This window comes from Rhineura floridana, chromosome 14 (assembly GCF_030035675.1).
Source record: "Rhineura floridana isolate rRhiFlo1 chromosome 14, rRhiFlo1.hap2, whole genome shotgun sequence".
NCBI classification, from domain to species: domain Eukaryota; kingdom Metazoa; phylum Chordata; class Lepidosauria; order Squamata; family Rhineuridae; genus Rhineura; species Rhineura floridana.
Window position 1 is genome coordinate 30629267 of NC_084493.1, and position 25666 is coordinate 30654932.

A 25666-nucleotide genomic window follows, 5' to 3' on the forward strand; every position below is an offset into this window, starting at 1 on the left:
TGGATGCTGGTGGAAAATGGGAAGGTGCCTTGTATCAACTCAGACCATTGGTCCATCTAGCCCAGTATTTCTGCTCGGTCTGGCAGTAGCTCTCCATGGTCGCAGGCAGAGAACTCTCCCATCATGTGCTACCTAATAATTATTGGAGATATTTTGGACCTTCAGTTAAGCTATGTATGTTACCACTGGGCTATTGTTCCTTCCTGGATGAGGTTCAGAGGATGAGCCCTTGGAATAACTATCCTGAGACTTAAATAGGCAGGAGGAAAATTCATAGGGAATAGAAACATGGCAACTTGGCCAACCATGAAGGTAACTGCAGCTTTCTTTCCTTTCATAATTGTAACAGAAATAAAGAAGCATCAGCTGACATTAATAAGAATATTCTATCAATCCTGACTTAAACATATAAAGTAATATTGGCAGTACATATATCTAAATAGGTAACCAAATGAGATTGATTATAAGCTATGTGTTCTTTCTGTGTGAGCAGACCTGAATGGGGAATATATTGTACACAGTCCCTTAAATCAGAGGTAGTTATCCTATGGCCCTACAGACGTTGGACTGTAACTCCCAACATACTGCCAGCAGTATAACCAATAGTCAGAGATGATGGGAGTTGTCGTCCAACAACTTCTGGAGGGCCACAGGTTCCCCATCACTGCCTTAAATAGTCTGCAATCTCTCAATGGGCACTATAGTGACAAATATCTGGGAAAATCACATCTCACAATTTATAGGGCATATGATGTCAAGGAAGCATGAGAAACTGCATTATGGCGCTCTTCAACTTTTCAAGAGCTTACACCCACCTGGAACCCCCGCTTAGCAATATGGGACCCATTTTCAAGAACCCACGTACCCTCCAGGCTAATCGGAGGAGACAAAACACATCATCAGTGCAGTCTCGGTATTCAGCTTAGAAGGGGAGGAAGAGGACCTTCCTCCGCAGAAAATAAAATAGTGGTGGCAGCCCTGCCGTGACCCTCATGTGAGGTTGGGACAAACCTGCTTGTGAGTCCTGACCCAAAAACATCTCAACAGAAGTAGGCTTTTCCAGAAGGGGGCACTGTTATGCAGCAAACAGTTGTCCTGAATCAAAACTGTGTGTATTTTCTTAGTGAAAATCAACCAAGGCAAATAGTGGGTTCAGCACTGGTTCTGTCATGTAGTTCCTTACCTGCACTCTTGAGTCCTTTTTTTATTTTGAATGTTTGATCTAGCCTGAACTGGGGTTAGAAAATAATGCTAAGGCCTAGCATGGAGTCCAGTCAAATATATAATTATTAGCTTGTTTTCTGCAAGGAGATGTCTACACAGTGCTTTTAAGTAAGAAAGGTACCGTATATTCCGGCGTATAAGACGACTTTTTAACCCCGGAAAATCTTCTCCAAAGTCGGGGGTTGTCTTATATGCCGGGTGTCGTCTAAACTTATTACCCCACCTTACTTGTGCCGCTGATGACATCGTTTGCTGGAGTGGAGAGGAGTGCGAGTGTGTGTGGTCGCTGCTGGCTTGGGGTGCCGCGTTCTTTTTGCGGCCTTTGGCGCCGCGGTCTCGGGTGCTGCCGCTCTGGGTTGTGGCCCAGACGCGAGCGGTTGCGGCGCCGCCCACCGTTGTTCGCCTGGGCTCGGGTGCTGCTGTGTTGCCGCGGCCCACGTTGTTTTGGACCATTGCTGCTGGCTCTTGTTCAGGTTGGACGGAGAGCTGACCAATCCAAGCAGGCTTTGTATACAACAACCAACCAGTGATTGGCTGGTTGTTGTATGCTGGCAAAAAAAGGAGGGGGAAACCCCAAAATGCCACACAAGATCAGGGAGATAAAAAATTTTCAAAATGGTTTTTATTGTATAAATCTGTATTGGAACTTGCCCAACGCGTTTCAGCCCAACCAGGGCTTTCATCAGGGGATGTTTGTAAATCTAAAGAAATTGCTTTGTGTAAAAACAAAGTAACTACAGCTTTTCTCAAAAGCACCATAGGCTAAATAATTTTATAATGTTGTATGCTGGGTCAGAGCTTGGAAAAGTTACTTTTTTGAACTACACAGCTCCCATCAGCCCCAGCCAGCACGGCCACTGGATTGGGCTGATGGGAGTTGTAGTTCAAAAAAGTAACTTTTCCAAGCTCTGTACAGTACAGCACCAGTATCTGTACCTGTTCATACAGTATAGCACCAGTACATACAGTACAGTATACAAATGTCCAACAGTCAAAACCCCATCATGGCTCCACCAACAAGAAGAAAGAAATATGAAGCCAGTTTCAAACTTAAAGTTGTAAACTTTGCCATGGAACATAATAACTGCGCTGCTGCAAGACAATATGGAGTAACAGAAAAGATGGTTCGGGACTGGAAAGCAAATGAAAAAGCATTAAAGAGTATGCCAAGGGGTAAGTGTGCATTAAGAAGAGGCACCCCACATTGGCCAGAACTCGAAAAACATGTAGCAGACATGGTGAATGAGCATCGCCAAAACGGTTATGTAGTGACACGAAATAAAATACGTTTGTTTGCACTTCAGTGGGCCAAATCTAACCCAGATCACAGCAACAGATTTAAGGCCACTGTATCCTGGTGTACTAGATTCATGGGAAGGCATAATTTGGTACTGAGGCAAAAGACGAAAGTTGCCCAAAAATTACCTGCAGATCTTGATAGCAAAGTAAATAGTTTCCATCGATACGTAATACAACAGCGCACTAAACATGGCTATGTGTTAAGTAGTATTGGAAATATGGATGAAACTCCAATGAATTTTGATATGGTTGGAAATAAAACTGTCCATCAAAAAAGTGAAAAAACAATTTTAATTAAAACAACAGGACATGAGAAGTCCAGTTTTACAGTGGTACTAGGATGCACAGCTGATGGCGCCAAACTGAGACCAATGATTATTTTTAAAAGAAAAACAATGCCGAAACTCAAGTTCCCTGTTGGTTGTTTTGTACATGTGAATGAAAAAGGCTGGATGGATGAAGAAGGGGTAAAGCTATGGCTTGATAATGTATGGAGCAGGCGACCAGGTGGACTTATTCAAAAACGTAGTCTACTGGTGTGGGATATGTTCAGGGCTCATTTAACTCCCAGCACCAAGCAAAGGCTTGCAAGACTAAACACAGATGCGGCAGTTATTCCTGCAGGATTGACATCGTTGGTACAGCCACTGGATGTGCGCCTAAACAAGCCATTTAAAGATCACATTCGAGAACAATGGAATGAATGGATGGTTAGCGGCGAAAAGTCATTCACAAAAGGAGGAAACATGCGTGCTCCACAGTTGGATGTTTTGTGCAAGTTTGTCATAAAAGCCTGGAATGATATTGATGCAGAAACAGTAATCAAGTCTTTCAAGAAGTGTGGCATATCAAATTCATTAGATGGTATGGAGGACGACTACTTGTGGGAAGATGAAGAGGAAGCCGAAGCTGAGACCACACCATCTGATATGGAATTCGATCCATACGATGACTGCCTTACAAATGTATCACAAGATGTCATTGATGTACTTATGATATCAGATGACGAACAGGAGGATTTTGAAGGCTTTTAAAAAGAAACTGTTTGGTTGTCAGCTTAGAAAACAAACAGCACGGCAGCTCCCATGGGTTTATTGTCTTATCCTTCCTTTCAGCTTTAGAGTGAATTAGGAAAAGTTTGATCCACTTGCACTGTTTTATGTTTACATGTTTGATGACAAACAGCCTTATGTTTGTAAGTGACAGTTTTCCTGCTAAGTACCTGCATATCATAAGCATTTGAATTAAAATTACCATATTGAAATCAAATCTGATGTTTTTTTAATTTTTATTTGGTGTGCGTTGGAAGAGGGGTAGTCTTATACGGCGAGTATATCCCAAACTCTATATTTTAACTGGAAAAGTTGGGGGTCGTCTTATACGCCAGAATATACGGTATGTGATTATCTAATTTTTAGGCCTCCCAATCAAGAGTACATTGCATTGCAAATTTGGTCAACATGAGCAGCCTGAACTGTACGGTGAAGCTGGCTCCATTCTTCATGTTGTAACATCAGCAATTAATTTTTGCATCAGTGTTTTCTACAGCACACATGTCAAATGTGGGTGTGTGTACGCTTAGGTTTAAAGGCATATCACCCAGTTTACATATTTGCTCTGGAAACACCAAAGTTAATGCCAGTACGTACATAGCAACCATCTTTGCCACATAAAGTATAGAGCTACTCCATGGTAGCATGATCTGATCTTTTGTTTTTGAATGTCAAAGCATTGAAAAAGTTTAGCCATCTTAAAATCCTAGGCAAATCATAATCCTTGTATTAGGCAGAAATAGAAATGGTTGTAACTTTGGTCCTGCAGATAATGCCTACTCATTTCTCTTCAGTTATGCTCAAGACATGATTGCTTCTAGTATTCTTAACAGAAACTCTTCTTTTGTTACTGTTCTGTCCTATTCATCTGTGGCAGCTCAAAAATCTTAGAACTGGTTTTATATAGGAGCTGGAGTTATCATTTTGTGACCGCTCATAAATTAGATGCTTCTTTCTTCTTTACTCCTAAGGTTTTGAATGACACCTGGGTCTCCTTTCCATCATGGTCTGAAGATTCCACATTTGTGAGCTCTAAGAAGACTCAGTATGAAGAGCACATCTATCGGTGTGAGGATGAACGATTCGAGGTAGCTGCAACCGGGTTTAATTTCTTGGGAAGCTTGGGATGCTATCAGCTGGTTGACTTGATAGCTACTATGGCAAACGAAATGCTGCAACTCTGGATAGCTTTGGTTCAGTGCGACAACCAAGAGTGTGGGCTGAGAGAAGGAGAGTCCCCAGTGTGAATCTTGCCCCGGCCATGAACTCAGTAGAGGCCCTATGTGAGCCCCTCCTTTCTCAGATACAGCCCCCTTTCTATACTATGGGGATGATGACACTAGCCTGCCTGACAAGGTTATTGTAAGGATTAACTGCGATGGTGTATGTAAAGTGCTTTGAGCACTCAGTGTTGTATAAATGCTCAGTAGTAGTAATATCAACAGATTGTTTGTCATAGGTGGCAGTTTTCCCATTTTACCCTCCCATATATTCTACCTGTCAGAAGCTTTGTTTACACCCATGTTTACACTCCTGAAAATGAATTTCCTCAGTTGCAGGCTCATAGTTTTGATGCTGTGCTTCACATAGAGATTGAATTTCACATTACAATAACACCCTCCACTCACCAAAAAATTATATTTAAAGAACATGTTGTCCTGTTGTCCTGCCATTCGGTCTCAGTTTCCACTCTCTTGCACAAGGATGTTGAAAAGCCCTTTGTGCTAAATGTAAGAACTCCATTCATTCGCTTGCATATACCACAAACCTTTTTAAAATATAATTTAGTTATTGCCATAAGTCAAAGTTAATTCATGCTTTCCTTTTCAGCTGGATGTTGTCTTGGAGACCAATCTAGCAACCATCAGAGTCCTAGAGACGATACAGAAAAAACTCTCACGCTTATCAGCTGAGGAGCAAGCCAAATTCCGGCTGGACAATACCTTGGGCGGCTCCTCAGAAGTTATCCATCGCAAGGCTTTGCAGAGGATATATGCTGACAAGGCAGCTGACATCATCGATGGGCTTAGGAAGAACCCAGCTGTTGCAGTCCCCATTGTGTTGAAAAGGTAACTGACAAATTCAGGTGGGACAGTCTCATCCCTTGTTTTCATCGGTTCCCAGGTGCCGCTTATTAATATTTATTTATTTATTTATTTATTTATTTATTTATTTATTTATTTATTTATTTATTAGGGGCAAATCTGCCCCACCATTTAACAAGGTTTTCAGTGTGGCAAATGATCAATTACACAATTTGAAAAGCAAAGAATACAAAATATCCATAATACAAAATGCAAGATAAAAATACAAATGCAGCCTAAAATTGCTTGGAGACATGATGGAGTCAAAAGCTTAAGTTAAGCAAAACAATAAATTAAAAGGCCTGGTGCCGAAAGATGGCAAAGAAGGTGCCAGGTGAGATTTTCTGGGGAGGGCATTCCGAAGTTTGGCAGTGAAAAGGCTATCTCCCCTCTTGCCATCTGTTGCATCTTACTTGGCAGGGGTACATGGAAAAGGGTCTCACACAAAGATCTTGGGCTGGATAGCATATGGAGAGAGGGGCGATCCTTACAAGGTAATGTGGTCACAAGCCATAAAGAGACATGAAAGTTAAAGCTAACAGGTTGAATTGCACTCAGGCCCAGAAATGGGCCAGGAGCCAGTGCAGTTGGTGAAGCGTGATCCTCATGCACTGAGTCCCAGCTACCAGTTTGAATGGAAATGGACTGCTTTCAAGTTGATCCCGACTTATGGCGACCCTATGAATAGGGTTTTCATGGTAAGCGGTATTCAGAGGGGGTTTACCGTTGCCTCCCTCTGAGGCTAGTCCTCCCCAGCTGGCTAGGACCTGCTCAGCTTGCCACAGCTGCACAAGCCAGCCCCTTCCTTGTCCGCAACTGCCAGCTGGGGGGCAACTGGGCTCCTTGGGACTATGCAGCTTGCCCACGGCTGCACAGGTGGCAGGGCATGTTACCCCTGAGCCACTCACTGTGGGGGTGATCTTTAGCTGGCCTTGACACCCAGGAGACACGAGTGGGAATTTGAACTCATAGACTCTGGGCTCCCAGCCAGGCTCTCCTCCCCACTGTGATATACCAGCTGTTAGCTAGCAGTTTACGAACTGTTATTTAGACCTCACTCAAGTTCCTGGACCATTCTCAAAGGCAGCCCCACATGCAACACATTGCTTATGGCCTGTTGACCTACTCACTGCTACATACACACTTGTATATCACCCTCTGTTGAGCTGAAAGCGGCATGTGTGGATATGGGCGAGACTGTTTTATCCTCACAGAAAACCCCTGTGAGGTAGGTTAGGTTGAGAGCATGTGGCTATCCCAGTTTCCACTGGTGAGCTTCACAGCAGAGTCTGGTTTTGAACTTGGATCTCCTCAAAGTCCAACACCCTTAGTAAGTGAAATGAAATGAAATTTAAGTGGTTCAAAATACTTTCCAGTTTCAGTTTTAGATGCCAAGCTCTCTTGTCTTCTTATATGCTGATGACATAGTTATGATTTCCACTACATTAGTTGGGATGCGAAGGTTATTAATAAGTCTGAGTACGTTTTGTTCAAAGGAGCATCTATTTATCAATCGTGCCAAAATAAAAGTGGTGGTTTTGGGGAGGAAGAAAAAACTCCATGTTTGGAAGTTGGGTGATAAACCGACTTCCGGGAAGGGTGACTTAGCCTGTGCCTGCTTTTGAGACGGGCTCCTGCCTCAAAAGAAGCTTATTCAGATATATCAGTCAGTTTTTTCTTTTTTTTTTGACTGATTAAACTTCTCCCGGGTAGGGAGAAACGAAGAGATTAACCTCAAAGCCTATTTTTGTTGGGACGACCAGATCTCATTAATTTATGGGACGAGGTCCAGCCGACGAAGGTGGGACGGATTTTCAACAGCAAGCTCTATCTGTTAAAGCGAACGTTCATCTTATCTTCTAAGAGAGAACGCACTAACAGGCAAGCACCCTTCTTTCTATATTTTTCTTTTACTTGACTTAAATTGTTGCTGTTTAAAAGAGATTTGCCAGACTGATCAGTTTTTGACATCTCACTGGGGAGCCATAACTTCTCTCTGCTACGCACTAATTAATAGCTTATCTCTGTTTTTGTTGCAAAAAGCTGTCCTGGATTTGCATTCTAAAGATATACACAGAAGAGGGATTTCTATTCCAGATTTTTATTTTGAAAAATATTATACTGTTTTGAGACTACTCTCTTTTTGGTCTATTTTATTTTGACGAATCTGTTTCTTGACGATTGCCATTAATTGTTTCGATCCTGGGAACTGCATTTTGTTTACTTAACTATGGAGAGATAAGGCTGTCTGCTCTGTTTATACTGTGATGTCACCAAGTTTGGAGTATTAACCCAATTGTTGCTGAAATAAGAAGTGGTTTTCCTATATTTTTCTTTTAAAATGGCAATTAAGAAAGTGGCTGAAAATCTGGAAATAACTATGTTTCAGAAAATAATGGATGAGATTGAGATAACGAAAATTGAATTGAGTAAAATGAAGCAGGAGATTAAAGATATAAGGGTCCCTGTGAGAGAGGTGACCCTGGAAGGGGTCCCTGTGAGAGAGGAGACCCCGGAGATTGGAACAGGGGTCCCTGTGAGAGAGGAGACCCTGGAGACTGGAATAGGGGTCCCTGTGAGAGAGGAGATCCCGGAGATTGGAACCAACGTGGAACAGGAACAAGATTTGGAGTCTATGGACTTTAGAAATAAAATCTATTGTTTGGAACTCAATGTTATCTCTGAAGAAATGAATGAAGATTCTAGAGATAAAGTTATCAATGGCATGGATAATCTTCTGGACTGGAATGATGTGATGGAGCCCAATATAGAGAAAATCTATGGAATTAACTGCAGCCATGTGACAATGGAAAAACTTTTAAGAGATGACCCAGTGTATTTTGAAAAAAAGAACAGAGATATGATTTTACAGCAGTATTTCAGCAACCTATTCAGAATGGATGGCAAGAAAATATTTGGGATAGAGGTAATTCCCATCAGACTCTTACTATATGACTATGGCTTTGACAGCAAGATTATTATGGAATACTGATAATGGAAGATTGGATATTGAAATTACTGGACTTAACAAGACTACTGAAGATGGAAGATGGAAAATGGAACTAATAGAGATAATAGAACAATGGCTACTGAAATTATTGAACCTAACAGATTCTGATGTGATGGATTAATTGAAATGTTTATTTTGACTATGGTTATGACAATAAGATTATCATAATTAGTAATGAGATGGATTAATCGATATGCTTATCTGAAAAAAAAAAATTGATAGATATATTTCTTAAAGAATTGAAACCTCTCTTTGACTTTTTGTGGAAAGAATAAAGTAATGTTTATGAGATTTGATGATTAAGTAAGATAACTACTGGAGGAAAGTGATTTTATAATATGACTTAAGAGACAGGATTGTTATATATTATAGACTTATAACTGATTTGATCTTTGACAAATGGGAAGTCAATATTTTACTCTATATTTTTTATTTTTGTTTTTTTTTTTTTCTTTTTTTCTTTTTGTTTAACTATTTTTGATTTTGTTTTTTGTCTTTGAATGTTTTATGATTTTGTCTTGTATGTTTTATGAAAATCTGAATAAAAATTATTGAAAAAAAAAAAAAAGGAAGTTGGGTGATAAACCCATTGAACAACAACGTAATTTCAGATTTCAGGGGCTGGGGTTTAATGCCCAACTTTCATGGACGTCGCATCTGGATACAGTTAAGTTGAAATCCCATTCTGTACAATCTTTGATGCTTTTCTCTAAGTTCCAAAGGGGGAGCTTGGTTGCAGCTGCAGTTGAGGTGTTTCGGAAGAAGATAGTCCCACAACAGCTGTATGGCGCAGAGCTTTGGGAGTATATAAATGTCTCTGCTCTTGAGGTAGTGCAGAATTCCTTCGTGAGATCCCTGTTAGCTGTCCCTCAAAGTACACCTGCATTTCTTTCGAGGTCAGAAACAGGGCTATATTCTATAGGATCTTGTGCTCATCCTTCACTTGCCTTGTATTGGCTGAAGTTGGCTTGTATGAATGATTTGTGCCTGCCAAAGAAATGCTTTCTAGAACAACTGCAAACTCCAACCCAAAGCTGCTGGGTAAATTCTGTTAAATCTATTCTGTCTGCTTATGCTATCAACATGGAAGAGTTAAATAGCTGTTCAAAGAAAGAATCCATCTTTATTCTAAACGGTGGGACCTCTATTTAGTTACCCAAATGACATATTCTATTTGGTACCCACTATATAAAACAACATTTGGCATGGAGCAATACTTCACATTTCTAACAGTGGCACCCCTGAGAAAATCATACACAGCTTTATGACTTCAGACTATGCCCTCTGCTTATCTGGATGGGAGGTTTTCTAACATTCCAACCCGACAAAGTGTTTGTATCTGTCAATTTGGTGAAGTTGAGGACATTATACATTATTTACTAAGTTGCCCCCTATATAAGTCCCCAAGGTTAAAATTTATTTCCTACATCCTTCACTCCTTGTCAAATAGACCTCCCCTGGAGCAGATATGTGTTTTGCTAGCAGGCAATGATATATTTATAACTACTCAGGTGGCAAAATTTGCTCTAGCTGTGGGAAAAGTAAGAGTTAGAGGTGAGTAGGATGTGCCCCAGCACTATTATGACTGTAGTATTTATACACTAAGACATGGGGTGGGTGAGGGTATCTTTCACTCGGGAGAGGAAATTTTTTTTGAAATGTATTGTTCTTTTACTGTATGTTGTTGAACTGTGTTTTGTTGAAATATGACTTGTATTTTAATATGTATTTTGTATTTTCCTTTTACATGTGTTTAATTGTGGTAGCCTATGGCTCTGAGCAATAAAGTTTCATTTCATTTCATTAGCAAGTAAATCATGCTAGCTGTGGGTTCAAATAAACGTACAACAAAAGTTTCTGCCATAGGGGAGGCTGATGGTAGCCTCCTGTTCATGAAGAAGAAATTTTTCTGGAAAGAATCCACAGTGGGGATTAATTTGGAAAGTTTTTACCTTTCATGAATTGCAGTACGTAGGAAGAATAGAGCAGTGCCCAAGTAGCACATTTTCTGTGTTACGTGACATTCCACTCATGTTTTCCCAAGCTGAATGTGGTCAAATCCCAAATACCTTGAATGTTGAAGTCCGTCTAACACCTACAGACAAAAGGGAGCCATTGTGGTGTAGTGGTTAGAGTGTTGGACTGGGACCCGGGAGACCAGGGTTCAAATCCCCAGTTAGCCATGAAGCTCACTGGGTAACCTTGGACTGTCTCTCAGGCTAACCTACCTCACAGGGTTGCTGTGAGGAAAAAAATGGGACGGGGGAACCATGTTTATATGTCACCTTGAGCGCTTTGGAGGAAAGGTGGGATACAAATGTAAAAGTAATACATTGAAATACAATAAAAATTACATCCTCGTTGCCAAAGTCATCTCTCAGTTCCTGGTGCCTTTCCTACTTCTCAGGTTAAAAATGAAAGAAGAGGAATGGAGAGAAGCCCAGAGAGGATTCAACAAAGTGTGGCGGGAACAGAATGAGAAATACTACCTGAAGTCCCTTGACCACCAGGGGATCAATTTTAAACAGAATGACACCAAGGTCTTAAGATCAAAGAGCCTTCTCAGTGAGATTGAGACTATTTACGATGAGGTAGGTTGGGGGCTTCTTCCTCTCTCTTTGCCACCACTGTACTCTTGGCTACAACCTTATTTCACCCTGACTGGTTGCTGATGGGAAGAATGTTGTGACTTTTTTTTTATCAAATTGTAAACTATCTCCCCATTCCTTCAACATCTACTTTCAGTTTTGTGGCACTATGCAGATAAATTCAGTCAGGGCTGGCGTAATACAGTGAGCAAGGTAAGCATGGCAGGAGGGCACAACGCTTTTGAGGGGCACCAGAGGCGCTCCTTGGCTAGCAAGGGAGGCCAGCCCCACTGCAAGAGGATGCTGCCGTTGAGGAGGACGTTCGCCAGCAGGGCACGCCCAGGCTTCCAGTGCGCTTTGCAGGTGCGAGGCGCTCACTGGAAGCCCCGCGCTGGGCTGTGGAAACACAGCCGCCCATCACCTCCACCGCCTCTGTCTCGGCCTTCGCTCAGCACCTTGTAAGGACACCACGGGTATCCCCCCCCCATCCATGCCACCACTCCGAGCTGCACCAGTGTCGTCTTTTCCAGGCAGCGGCTTTTGCTGTGTGACGTAGAGGTTCCCCAAGCGCTTGGGGCGCCTCCTGGCCATGGCCCCCGGCCCAGGCAGAGCAAGGTGAGCAGGAGGCTGCAAAGCACGGCTGGTGGCGGGGCATGGGCTTTCTTTCCCAGTCTCGATCTAGCGGGGCTTCGGCGCCCAGGGAAGCCTCAGCCAGCATTTTCAAAGTGGCAACTTGGAGCCGGCAGCGCTGGCTGTGGCGCCTTCTTTTGGGTGGGATCCTGGAGACGCCGGTTACTCCCAGCGGCCGTTTCCCCCATTTGCCCAAGGGCAGTTAACTCTCGCTGGGCCTGGAAGAGGGGAAAAAAAGGGCCTTCCTGCTTTTTTTTTCTTATTGGTTAGGCTATCCAAAAGTGCATTTTGTACGTTTGCGGAATAATGACTGCGGTGGTGCTGGTAAGGTGCTCTGCCCCACGGAGCTTCCACTCATAGGCTGCAATCCTGGACATAGAACTCATAGAGGCACTTACTTCAGAAATGGCACGCGGCTGTGTACACACCACACATTTAAAGCGCATTTAATCACACACACACACACACATTTTTTATAACATTTGAATTGAAAAATGAACAAAAAAATTTATAAAAGGTAAGTGCGCCGATTTGCAGGGGGGCGCCGAACATGCCAGCACCGGCCCTGAATTCAGTTGCTTGGAAGGTAGATGACAAACTCATATTCTTCAGTCACTTCACAGCCCTAATCCTTAAGGAGTTTGTGTCTGTCAGTATCATTCCTAGTTACTGTAATTTGAAGTCAGTACAAGGGATTCAAGTAGAGCAGAGAAATAGGTGTACTGATGATGAGAAAGCTACAGAGAAAACTGGTCCTTTGTGTGCTGTGGGGTCAGTTGCAGGCTTGGAAATGGTGAAAATTATACACAGATCATTTTGTAATATTCCTCATTCATCCTCTGGAAGTTTTTTTATGGTTGAGAATCTGACAATTTATTTGTATTCCTGATTCACCTGTCATTTGGAAAAATGAGCTAGGTGGCTGCCCTTGAGAGAGCTTTTCTCTGCCCAACATAAAGCTGTTTATCATTCATGACCATGCCTTTTTGTTTTTCCCTTTGTGTGTGCCTTTATGACCACACATTTTCATGCCTGGAGAAATGAAATATAAATATAAATTTGAGATAAAAACTGCAACTGAGAGCAGCTTTGTTCAAACTAATTAGTTACATAAATACTTGCACAGAACTTTTGACACTCACAGTGCATAACAAACTTTCTATGATAGAGATTTTTTCCTGCTCACCCCAGAAAGTGCTTTTTAGCCGATGAGAGAGATGCTTTAAGATGAGTTTCATGCGCTTTGCCTTTTCATTTTCAGAGGCAAGAACAGACTTCTGAAGATAATGCTGGCCCTCACCTATCACTAGCCTATGAGGATAAACAGATCCTGGATGATGCTGCCTCTCTAATCATCCACCATGTGAAACGGCAGACAGGGATCCAGAAAGAGGACAAATACAAAATCAAGCAGATCATGTATCACTTCATCCCAGATTTGCTCTTTGCTCAGCGGGGCGAACTCTCTGATGTGGAGGAGGAGGAGGAGGAAGAGATGGATGTGGACGAAGGCGCAGGGGCTGTGAAAAAACACAACGGTGTTGGGGGTAGTCCTCCCAAAGCCAAGCTGCTGTTCAGCAATACGGCAGCCCAGAAGCTGCGTGGAATGGATGAAGTCTACAACCTGTTCTACGTCAACAACAACTGGTACATCTTCCTCCGTCTCCACCAGATCTTGTGCTTGCGGTTGCTGCGAATATATACCCAGGCTGAACGGCAGATAGAAGAGGAGAATCGGGAAAGGGAATGGGAGCGGGAAGTGCTGGGCGTAAAGCGTGATAAGAGTGACAGCCCTGCCATCCAGTTGCGATTGAAGGAGCCCAGTAAGTGCATTCCTGTTTGGGGATGGAGAGAGAGAGGAAGGCAGAGACCGGTGCTTTACATTGCAGTCTACAACAAGGTTTCCCAAACTATGGTCTGCAGACCACCAGTGGCCTGTGAGCTTCATTCAGGTGGCCTGTGGCATGCCTATGGGTTTGTGGTTGAAGACAGGAGACAGCACACCACTGCGTTAAATATTAATATATATTTTTAATTGGATTTTAATTGTTTTTTTTATTTGAATTCTGTGGAATACAATAAAATACAGTATATAAGAAACAAAAGAAGCAATAAAAATACAATTAAAAATCACATAACATCTAGCAGACCACATTAAAATTGCTGCAACAGGCATTAAAAATCATGAAGTGATCCACAAAGGCCCTCGGGAATTTTCAAGTGGTCCATGGGGTGGGGAAGTTTGGGAAACACGGGTTTATAAACTATACTGGGTGGGGCTACTTTGTCTTGTAAGAGGCATCCTCCTTCCAGTCAGCAAGTGCTTTCCTTATTGTTTTTGCTCCAGCCATGAAAGCCCTTTAACATCTGCTACAAGATGTGATTGCAGTTGCTTAAATGACTTTTAAAAAAGGGTGTTTGAACTGTCCTCTGTGAATTTGTCCAGCAGTGGCTATTAGCCACAATAGCTAATTAGAACTTTCAGGTACAGTAGCTATATAGCTGTCCATACCAGGCACTGGAGGCAAAGAGCAGAAGGGTGTCCAGCTCTTAAGCTTTCCATAAGCCCCCAGTAGGCTGCTGCTGGAAACAGAAAGTTGGGTGAGATGGGCCTTTTTGTCCAGTGGAGCTGGGCTGCTCTTATGATTCAGCTCCCAGTTCTCCTGTTCTTCTACTTACCCTGTTATTTGTCTGCCTCCTCTGCCAATGAATAATGTCTTCAAGTCCTCATAAGTTCAAGGTTCTTACGACAAAAATGTAAAAATCTCTGTTACTAGCAGCCTGCTGGATTCACGATAGTAATCCAAACAACAACAAATGTTTATTTTTGACCTTGAGAGATAAGAAAGGGCAGGGGAGAATACGGTGGTGAGCCAGATGAAGGACACAAGAATAAAAACTTTTAAAAGCAGATACTCAATAAAACCGGATAAAATATTAAACACAATGCAAGTTGCAGTTGTTACATGGAAAGAGTCAAAGTTTGGGTAACTCATTGCTAGCAAACGACATGTTTTGTTAGGAGGACAGGAGAGAGAGAAATGGGCTTCTGCACCTACCTGATAGGGAAGGAAAACACTGTATTCCAAACAGAGACAGGTGCCCAAGAGAGAGTTGGCGTGTATATCTCAGAATGACTAGCTAAGCACTTGTGGATTCTAATAATGTTGAGTCTAAAGTAATTGCCTCCATTTTCTAAAGAGAACACAAATATGTCCTTTGTGTGTACTAGTCCTGAGATGTGCATAATCCCCATCTCTGAAAATACATGCATGCCAAAAATGCAGGGAACAAGAGGTTGACAAAGTGAAACTAGGGTTCATTGTTTGAAGTGTATCTTGGATCAAGCACTGCTGTCATGAGCTCAAAACAGGTTGCTTACTCGCTCGGCTTGCATTTTCTTACTTTACTCCAAGGGCATATACTGGACTTTTGGCCACAGCATCCAGCTCTCCAGCTTTCTGGGCGTCTCTGCCGCTAATGCATGCAGCATTCCTAGGCTCTTCTGCACAGCTTAAAGGGAAGACTTACAAGTTGAAAACAGTTTGCTGAATAGTTCAGTGAGGAAAAAGAAAAGGAGTCAGTTAACATTTCTGCATCTAACATTTCTAGCTTCAGAATAGTAGAAGACTAGGTGGTGAGTGAGACACACAGTCTCTTCTTTCTGTTAGTTGTGTCCAAGTTGTAGAATAAAACCACAAGAGAAACTCAGTAATTTAAGCCAATATATTAATGCAACTAAAATAGCAACTTTTCTTTATAATCTTGTTCCACCTTCTTTCTATACATGCAGTCAGATTATCTCCGTGTTGTTTATTTAATCACCTGCTGTTATATTTGTTTAGAGGATTTATAGCTCACTCTTTATTAAAAATAATCCCTGAGCAGGCTAATATAAAAAATAAAGCATAATAAATTCACATATGCATTGAACAAATCTTTGATTTTGTCTAACTCCTCACGCATTAAAGCCGTATCTCATGTCCCACTATTAATACCAATTCTGCCAATGTTGAGCATCGTTGCAACATGAAACATGATCATGTATGTATCTGCCTACTTAGAAGTAAGTCCCATTGTATATGTCTACAAGAAATAAGTCCCAGTGAGGTTTGCTCCCAGGTAACTTACATTGTTGCATTTGTATTTTTACAGATCAGTATAATCTGCCTCCCCTCCCCTCTCCCATATCAGCATTTAATGGCCAGATGATGAGGGAAAAGGAGAAACAGACCTCTAGAATGGCCATGCTCTCTAAGCAGCTTGGTGTTTATTGTCATGTTGCCCTTCCTTCTTTTCCTTTTTTAGTGGATATTGATGTGGAAGATTACTATCCTGCTTTCCTAGACATGGTGCGAAACCTGCTGGACGGAAACATGGACTCTTCTCAGTATGAAGATTCTCTTCGGGAGATGTTTACCATCCATGCCTACATTGCCTTCACTATGGACAAACTAATTCAGAGTATTGTTAGACAGGTGATCCTATCGTCGTATTTTTTGGGAGGGAGGTTGGGGTGCTGGAGACAGCCATGGGGGAGATGTGATTTGAAATATTTGAGAATCAAGGCAATAATTACCTTCAACCACCCGTTAAGCTGAGACAAGGGAATTATTATTGGGGCATTTACATGACAAAAGTCCTGATCTACATATTCAACAGGATTACAGCTCAAAATGCAATTAGGGAGGGCATTGCTATTTGAAGGTTTCCTCATATTAGAAGCACTTTTTGTCAAGGGGGGAAAAGCCTGTTGGGCAGGTAGGTTGTCCCAAAGATTTCTACTTGATGCGGTGGTTCTTTGGTTTGTTTGCAGAAAGTGTTTGAGAGGGGACGATCATCCTAATAGTGAGAGATTCCACCTCCATCTTGAAAAATAGAGTTGCAGGAGGACTCTACCCATGTGAATCTTCTAAACATTTGCCTCCATTCCTCTTCCACATCATCAGGATGATCACCTGACTTTCCCTGTTCTTTAGAATGGCCTACTTGCCTCTTGCAAAAATCCCTTCTTGTCGTAACAATTTTTTGAATGTGTTGTCCCCCCCCCCCTGGTTTGCTCACTTTATTTACTTTTTGTAAAGAAATCCGTGGGAGATTGTACACGTATATAGAAAGCCATAACAAATTATTTTTAGTCCTCTTTTTGGTGAGGGCACTTTGTTTTAGAATTTGCTTCCACCTCTTTAAGACCGAAGTTTCTCCTGAAAGATACATTAGTTACAATAAAGTGTGTAGACTCTGAAAACAAGGGAAGTATATGCTTGGAAGAATTAACTTTAGTAGCTGTTAGAGTAGCTTATTTGGGAAGGATGCTGAAACATTTGTAAATAGGCTTACAGAAAGCCACGTATCTGGGATCTTGCAAGCCTATTGTCCTGTGTCCTCTTAGAGATGAATGAAGAAAATCTGTTATCGCTACTGCATATTGCTCATTGTCTTTCAGCAGTTCCAACTAAAAAAGAAGCATTTGCTCAAGCAGTAGCTAATTTTGCCTGACTAGGCAAAAACAGTTGCTGCTGGACCAAATAATAAAAGGCTGAAGATAAGCACACAGCTCCCGAGGAGGTGAAGTTGATGGCTAGCTGAAGCCTCTTCTTAGCGGTCAACCCTGCCAGTTCCTACCTAGCCGTTCCCTCACCTTGCTGACTTGACTGTTCAGGATATTGGAGGCTGGAGCTTTCCATTGTTGCTCAGAACCCTTAAACAAGCGGAGAAAGATTTCCTTCTAACATATTGGGGAAACTAAATATGAACCAAGCCAGAAGCAGCTACCTCTTTAAAGACCACATTCTGGATGGGGCTTGCAAGAGAGAAGAGGCACTGTCAGTGCTGTTACAGAAACCTGTGGTAACACTGGCTATCTGTTCAACCTCATTCCCTGTCTACTGGACAAGTGAGGAAAGAAGCGCAGTAGGTTGCGTTACTTGTTATCGATGATGAGGATTGATTGACATATACTACTTAATGCCAAAATAGGCTTCTTGGTGTACACAGTATAAAAACCGAGTTACACAAAAACTCTGCCTAGATTTGTTGTCTGTGGAAGAGATTGCCATTGGATGGTGTAGCATTTGTAAGCTGTAATTACTTCTCTCTCTGGTTTGATTTTGGTGGTAATATTTTTGCACTTGGTAATTTTGGATTTCAGAAGGCATCTTAGTCTCCCCCCTCCCCCCTTTCATATATATATATATATATATATATTTATCAACAGCTTCAGCACATAGTGAGCGACGAACTCTGCGTGCAGGTGACGGAACTCTACCTGACTGAGAACAGCAATGGAGCTACCGGAGGCTTGCTGTCCTCACAGTCATCTCGGTCCCTCATGGAGACAGCATACCAGCGCAAAGCTGAGCAGCTCATGCAAGATGAGAACTGCTTTAAGGTAAAAGGAGTGCCTTGGTGTTTTCACAAACCTAGGAAGAGAGATTCTTACGTACTTTGTAAGGGATAAGGAAGGATAGTGACTGTGAAAGGATGGGATTGTTATAAACCTTTTGGTTTTTCTTTTTTTTCTCAGTCAAAAGTGGGATGGGGGAAAGAGAGGCCAGGGATGGAGGCAACTCTTTATAGCTGGAGTGCTCCCTGCTGTAGCCAGCACTTCTTGTCAATGAACAGAAAGATTGCTGAGGTAGCAGAAAGCAGAAAAGTGCACCCACAGAAAGAGTTTAAAAATTGTGTGGCCAGCTCCTGCTCAGTGAATCAGAGGGTGTTGGGGGCGGGGCGGGGCAGGTTTAATGACAGAGCAGCCCAGGCTAGTCTGGCATCATGGCTTACCAGCTGCCAGGGCTGCCCCCCCTCACTTTTTCCTCAAGGACAAAATACTGCAGTTTCTTGGTGGAGGCTGCTGGCCAGAAGCAATTTCTTGGTTGCTTTGAACATAGTGGCAACCTTATTTGTAGACTCCTGGCATAGAGCTTTTCAAGCAAGCTCTGTTGCTTTGCTGTCCAGCAAGATGGCTTGATATGACTGTACCAAGTTCAGGCTGTATAGCATGTATCTGATTTTTGGTACCTAGCAAAAATCCTGGGGATTGTTGAGCTGCTTACTGAACCATTGTTTTCTATTGTGCAGTTGATGTTTGTTCAGAGTAGAGGTCATGTTCAGTTAACCATTGAGCTGCTTGACACAGAAGAGGAGAATTCTGATGACCCTGTTGAGGCAGAGGTAAGAAAGGGCTGCTGTGGGTCACTAGTTCTTAAATGTTTTTAATTGCAGCTATCAAGTGAGCATACATGTACTTTTAATAAAGTGTTTCAGGTACAGCAGAAATAGGTCCAAATTCTAGATGATGGATTTATTTGGATTTTAATAGATCTATGTATACTATAATAATCAGATTCTGCTATTTTTCTCCAGATTATGAATAGACTGTATGCATGCATAACTCTTGAACTAGTTAGTTAAGACAGTCTGTTTCAAAGCTGCATTTGGTTAGGTGCTTTCAAGTTAGAAACAGTTGTGAGAGTTAGAGATGAAGCTGAGAACTTCAGCCACATTGGGTACCAAATTCTGTGTTTTGAAACTTTGTGTTCAAACACGCAAGTACAAAAAACAAGGAGGAAAAGTGAATCAGAAGCAAGTTCCAGGAATGAGTTTGAGTTGACCATTGCTTTTCAATGAAGTCTTTATGCACAGAAGATGCTGTTGTGCACTACCAGAGATCACTGCCAAAGCCGACAGGATCTAGTGTTATTTCTTTTTAGCCCCTCTGACTCAGGGTAACGCCATCTGTTTAGCAATATAGATTAAAGAGCAATATACAGGGATTTTGTTTTATATCCTCAATGTGAAATTATGGCAACTTTCATTGTGCCCTATATGGAAGAGGGTGAATTCTTACAAAAAGGAGTAGAACTTGAAAAGCTTGGTCCAGAAAGTTACAGATGCTTTTGTGTTAACAAAGTTGGTAAGTCACAGGTTACCAACATCAGTGAGTTATCAATTACACATGTAAATGTGTCATAAATTAATTTTAAACCAATGTTTCTATCCCTTCTTTAAAGCCAGAGTACAAATAAGACTGGATTCTTGCAACTCCAGTTTTGCAAATAAAGAGCATGATGTTATCAATGAAATTGGGGAGTCCTTGAAACTGAGGCTGTATGGTGCTTCATTCTGGGTGCTAGGACAGGAAACCTTCTCACTTAAAGAACTCATTGATCCCTCTCTTTATTCTGTGTCCCATTTCAGCGCTGGACCGACTATGTAGATCGGTACGTCAACTCTGATTCTACCTCTCCTGAACTGCGGGAACAGCTGGCCCAGAAGCCAGTATTTCTGCCAAGGTGAGTGAACTGAGATTGCATGTTGCTCTGAGTGCTAATTGGCCATTTTGAGGCATGCCTTTCCTCTGGAGATCATAGCCCTGCCCCATTGCATGGGTTCGCTGTAGGAAACTTTTAACTGGAAAGCACGTTGTGGGAGTTGCTTACTGCTATTAATGGCCTGTGAGTCCCCTTTGGGCTTCAGCTCTTGTGACTTGAGATGCCCTCCCCCCTCCAAACAAAAAGTCTATGGTAAGGGAAGGGATTGTAGGTTGGGGAGGTGGTTAGTGTGTGCTTGAGCAATCCTGATTTAACTTCAAGTGATTGCATTAGATGCAGGCTGTGTAAACAACTTTGAGGCCCCTCCAATGGCTATGGCTAAGTGCTGATTCACACATTAAAAACAGCCGTAGCTTTCTTATGTCTCCCTTTCCTTGTTGTGGAAGGGAGCAGAGGCCCTTCATCCAGTGTTCTGCACAAGCAGAAAGGAAAGGAGAGGGTCATAAGGACTGGTTGATTTAATTCTTGCCCTGCAGTAAGGAGGAAAAATCACCACTGCACACACTGACCCAGCTAGCCGGCAGACATAATCATGAGCTTTTGTGGTCATTCTCTGAATAAATGTGCCTTGGTAGCATATCGAACATCTCATTTTTGGTCAGAAGAAAACTTGTACGTGTAGCTGCAGGTTCTTCTCCTCACTACAGGGCAAGCATCACTTTAGCCACAACCTGAGAATCGCCCTTTCCCTGTCAGCTTGGGCTGAACTCTGCCAGAAGGGGATGCGCTCTCTTCCCCAGCGTTCTTCAGCAAGCGGAGGGGAATGCAGGCAACCACGGCAATGTTAACGTGTTAATCAACCCTTACACTCTTATCGTCATTCAGCACGAGCAGTGTGATGGATTTTGAGGAGCAGGCCCCACGAGCCACAACATCCAGCCCGATGAGGGAGGCGGGTGCTAATTCCAGCAGGGGCTCTCTGCTTTACAGGAACCTGAGGCGGATCCGCAAGTGTCAGCGGGGTCGGGAGCAGCAGGAGAAGGACGGGAAGGAGGGGATCAGTAAGAAACCCTTGGAGAACGTGGAGAGCTTGGACAAGTTGGAATGCAAATTCAAACTGAATTCCTACAAGATGGTGTATGTGATCAAATCGGAGGATTACATGTATAGGAGGACTGCTCTGCTTCGTGCCCATCAGGTAGGCCTGAGCAGTGGAGATGGGATGAGTACCTGTGGCTTCTCCCCAAGGAGAAAGCTGTGGATAGCCAGGATACGATGAGGTTTTAATCCACTTCCCCTGCAGTCGTCTGCTTGTGGGCCTATCCATGGATTATGCTGTGTTGATTAGAAGAAGGGTGGCTGCTATTCTGGGTGCTCTGCTCCAGGCACTAAATGTCTTGGTGCCAAACATGAGGAGCTCCCAGCTACTCCTGGTTCACTGCAGGTGCTTTGTTAGGGCCAAGAACACAGTATACTAACCCACTTGCTCCCACCCAGTAAAGCTATAGGCCACTGTGTGTCCCCAGTTGGTCCTTGCATGTGTTCATGGATTTTCAGAAATGTAACTTCACAGAGAGAATTTCCATATTGCCCCAAAGCACATGACTTTTCACAGGTGCCACAAATGTAACTGTCAGCCATCATGTATAAAGAAAATGGAATCAACTGCATTTATGTCCCCAGGGTGGGGGGAAGGTGTCTGGATCTGGTCAGTCAGTACACAGGGGAACACCGTATTCTGCATGCCTTGCCTTGTTGTCAGTAAAAGGGAAACATTTCAGTGATGCAGTTAATAAGTGTCACTGAAGCCAATTCCTTTTGCTGGCAGCAAACCTGTGTCCATTAAATTGACACAGATTGTGTCACGGAGGAAAGGAGGGTTGTACATGTAATAGACATACATTCATATATGACTGAGGTCTTGTTGCATGATTTTTGAAGCTGGTGACTGTAGGCTTCTCTTGTTCTCTCCCCTCCACATAGTCCCACGAAAGAGTGAGCAAAAGGCTGCACCAGCGGTTCCAGGCCTGGGTGGACAGATGGACGAAGGAGCACGTGACCCGTGAAATGGCAGCTGAAACAAGCAAGTGGCTAATGGGGGAAGGCTTAGAAGGCTTGGTGCCTTGCACCACTACCTGCGATACAGAGGACCTGCACTTTGTGAGCATTAACAAATACCGCGTCAAATATGGCACGATGTTCAAGACGCCCTAAACTCCAGGGGGTAGAAGAAAATGTAAGAGTGGTTGGGGATGCACATTCATATGTGTGCGCCAAGGAAAACAAGGAAGAAGCCTTCCTCCCCCTCCCTCCCTCCCTCGCTGTGTATCTCTGTAACAACGGCCACTTCTTCTTGACTAATTCATAGCTGGTACATCTTGTCACCCCAGTGGGGTCGCTTTCAAAATGTCAATCCTGAGAAATTGAAGTTGGAACTGTCGCCGTGAGGCTGAGATCAACACACATGCCGCCATGTTGAGAGGGGCGTGGGGGTGTCCAGGTAGCTGTAGAGAAACCCACCTTGCCTATACACACCAGCAGCTTTCTCCAACGATATGGGCATCGAGGACAACTGGGTGCTTTGAACAGCCTGACAAGATTTGGTGCATTTAAGCAGCCCCCTGCCCAAAAGGAAAAAAAGTCTTATGGCCAGAATACCTTAGTTGGGAGTCCCAGAAATGCCCATTCTCCTGCCTCAACAAGACTAGGCACTGGACTTTCTGGAATCTTTCATCTGCTTGCTGGGCTCAGCAGTCCAGACATCAGAAATATCGGCTCATGAATTTACTGCCCCCTTAATTGTTCTCTCCGGTTCCCTCCTTGCAAGCTGGACTCCAGACTTACATAAACCAATTAAGATCACTCTGTCCTTGTTAGTGCCAGTGGAACTATTGTTTTATTTGGGGGGGGGGGTTGGTACCTGCTTGTTTACTAGTCTCTCCTTGTGCCATGCACCAGCTTTTCACAGAAATACTTTCTCTCATCCACCCAGTACCTAAACAGACACACAGGCTTTCACAAAAGTAACAACCATTTTTAAACTGTTCCCCCCCCTTTATTTGTAAATAAATGTACATATTTGTCAATTTTTTTTTGTTTTTTATTAAAGAAAAAGTATGCTTGACATGCTAGTATAACTATACTAGCTTCTTGTGTACCTTAGAACCAGGTGGCTTCAGGTTCAGGTTTTAGTACCTACAGATGAGAGTGGCAGAGACATTTTTATTACACTTTCTACCAAAGGGAGTTATCATTGTAGTGCTTTGTGTGGAAATTTGTTTCTTTTTGTAAAAAAAATTACAAAAATACAAAAATTAATAATAATACATCTTGGTTCTTACCAGATAAAGACATGTGCTTGCCAGTTCCCTCACCCTGTTCTGAGAGGTGTATTGCTACAAACTGAGGGCAGGGAGGCATCTGACCCAACTGTATTTTTGACTTCACCATAAAAAGGGGAGAAAGGAGGTGTCTGTGTAAAAGAGAGAGGATGTGAATGTCTGTGTTGTGGTTAATAAATTAATGACTCTGTTTCAAGCAGCCTGTTTGATATACGAAAATATATTATATAGTACAGAATCCTTTAATTTTTTTTGTTTGGGGGCAATTTTTTTGGTGGGTAGCTGTTTATCCACCTAGTCTTCCAGCTCAGAGAATCTGCACTTTTTGGAAGTGTTGCTGAGCTCCCTATTTTGGGGTGATTGTGATTTCTTGTGTGTTTCTTCTCAGTATTGAAGAAAATTTATCTTAAATACCAAACCAGTATTTGGCAGAGCTGCTTCACTGTGTGTGATTGTGTATGAGCGCGTGCGCATGTGCAGGGCCATAAAAAACAAGATGGGTGGTCTTTTGTGTTTCCCCTAGTAACATATACAAGCAGGGACTTTTTTTGTAGATGGCATGAACATAAATGGAAGATATGGAGGTGTCTCTTCAGAAGACATTGCTGTGGGTTTTGTAAATGGCAATGAACCTGTGTCCTCCCTCCTCCAGGGAGGCAATGGTCCCTTACACAAAGTGACAGAGCCAAGAGACCTATATATTAAAAAAAAAAAAGCTTGCTGGTTTTTGCTTTCTCCCCAGGCCTGCTAAGTGTAAATCAGTCCAGAGCTCTCCATGCGGGTAGCTGTCCACACTCTCAGAACAGTGTTGTCATGGTCCAAGGCAAAGAAATGGAGAGGAGAGGGAAAGATCAGTGAAGGAATTGTTTCTCTTTCTCTCCCCCCCCCCCCGGTAGCTTGAGACAGCAGAATGGAGGTGCACATGGGCCTGTATTAAGGAGTGAGTTTGCACATGGGAGATCTGGTTATAGTAAAAACAGTAAATGAGAGCCCAGCTGGGGTGTTCTTACGGTATGCCAGCAATAAGCTAACTCACCCATGTCTCTTTCCCTTGCCCTTTTAAAGGGGGGGGGAACAACGCTACTGTGTCCTGTTCTGTTTTGCTTGTGCTGCTCCTCGCTCTCAGCATCCTCTCAGATGTTTCTCTTCTGTGTATACTTAAAGCTCAGTTTAGACTTTTTACAAAGTTGAAAAATAACAGCCACCTTTGCTTTGTCAAGAGTATTTGCCCAAGTGTCATATTGAGCAGGACAGAAAGAGCAGGGTGGATTTCCCCCCCCCCCCCAATTCATCTGAGGGTAAGAAAAAACACACTCGGTAATAAAATAAAGGAGGCCACCTCCTTCCTTTAGTAGGATTTCAGAATACAGCATTTCTCACCCCACCCCGATGTCTGACATCTGAGCTCCAAGCTCTGGTCCTGGCCTGTACAAATAGCAAAATATTTTCCTTCTTATTTTAAATTGCTTTTTGTATTCTGTAATGTGATCCTTTTTGCCACCTATTCATGTGATGATTTCTATACAGATGTTGTAAACTTGACTGTAGTGCAGTATTTCCATTAAAATATCAGGGCTACTCGTGTACAGATTTCGTTGTCCTTCCTGATCACACTCGGTCAGCCGAAAGGATTAGTGCAGTCTTGATGGGCAAACTAGCAAGACACTGGCGGGATCTTTATACACTTGCCTCTGGCATGCAACTTTGCAAATGGGGCGGTTCTCTTCAGTACACAAACCCATCAGCAAACAAACACATTTTCAGTTGTTGGGATTGTAAATCTGTTTTGTGAATTTTTTCACATGACAATTCATGGGCATGTCTCTTGTTATGGTAGTTTGTACATAATTTTGCCCAATATATGCATTTTTGCAAGCAATTTTCCCTCATAAAATGCATTATGCGCATTCTTTTCACTAATATGCAATCATAGAATAGTAGAGTTGGAAGGGGCCTATAAGGCCATCGAGTCCAACCCCCTGCTCAATGCAGGAATCCAAATCAAAGCATTCCCGACAGATGGCTGTCCAGCTGCCTCTTGAATGCCTCCAGTGTCTGACAGCTCACTACCTCTCTAGGTAATTGATTCCATTGCAATTGCACTTTCCCTTAATACATACCCTTTTTTGTATGCTTTTCTTTTCTTTTTGGTTGGAGAACAGCAT

At 42.7% G+C, this 25666-nt stretch overlaps 1 protein-coding gene across 5 annotated transcripts in view; it reads left to right on the forward strand.

Moving 5' to 3' along the window:
- Positions 1-25087, forward strand: part of SIN3A (SIN3 transcription regulator family member A) — an 83621-nt gene extending 58534 nt beyond the window's left edge. For 4 of the 5 annotated variants that reach the window (XM_061594803.1, XM_061594802.1, XM_061594800.1 and 1 more), the window contains exons 12-21: positions 4547-4663; positions 5406-5644; positions 11077-11260; positions 13149-13710; positions 16196-16365; positions 18105-18278; positions 18968-19060; positions 20087-20181; positions 21133-21358; positions 22144-25087. In XM_061594803.1, the coding sequence (XP_061450787.1) occupies positions 4547-4663; positions 5406-5644; positions 11077-11260; positions 13149-13710; positions 16196-16365; positions 18105-18278; positions 18968-19060; positions 20087-20181; positions 21133-21358; positions 22144-22374 (2091 nt within the window). In that variant the 3' untranslated portion in view covers positions 22375-25087. The remainder of the gene's footprint in view (positions 1-4546; positions 4664-5405; positions 5645-11076; positions 11261-13148; positions 13711-16195; positions 16366-18104; positions 18279-18967; positions 19061-20086; positions 20182-21132; positions 21359-22143) is intronic. The other variant, XM_061594804.1, reaches the window with a different exon arrangement.
- Positions 25088-25666: the final 579 nt, after the last annotated feature.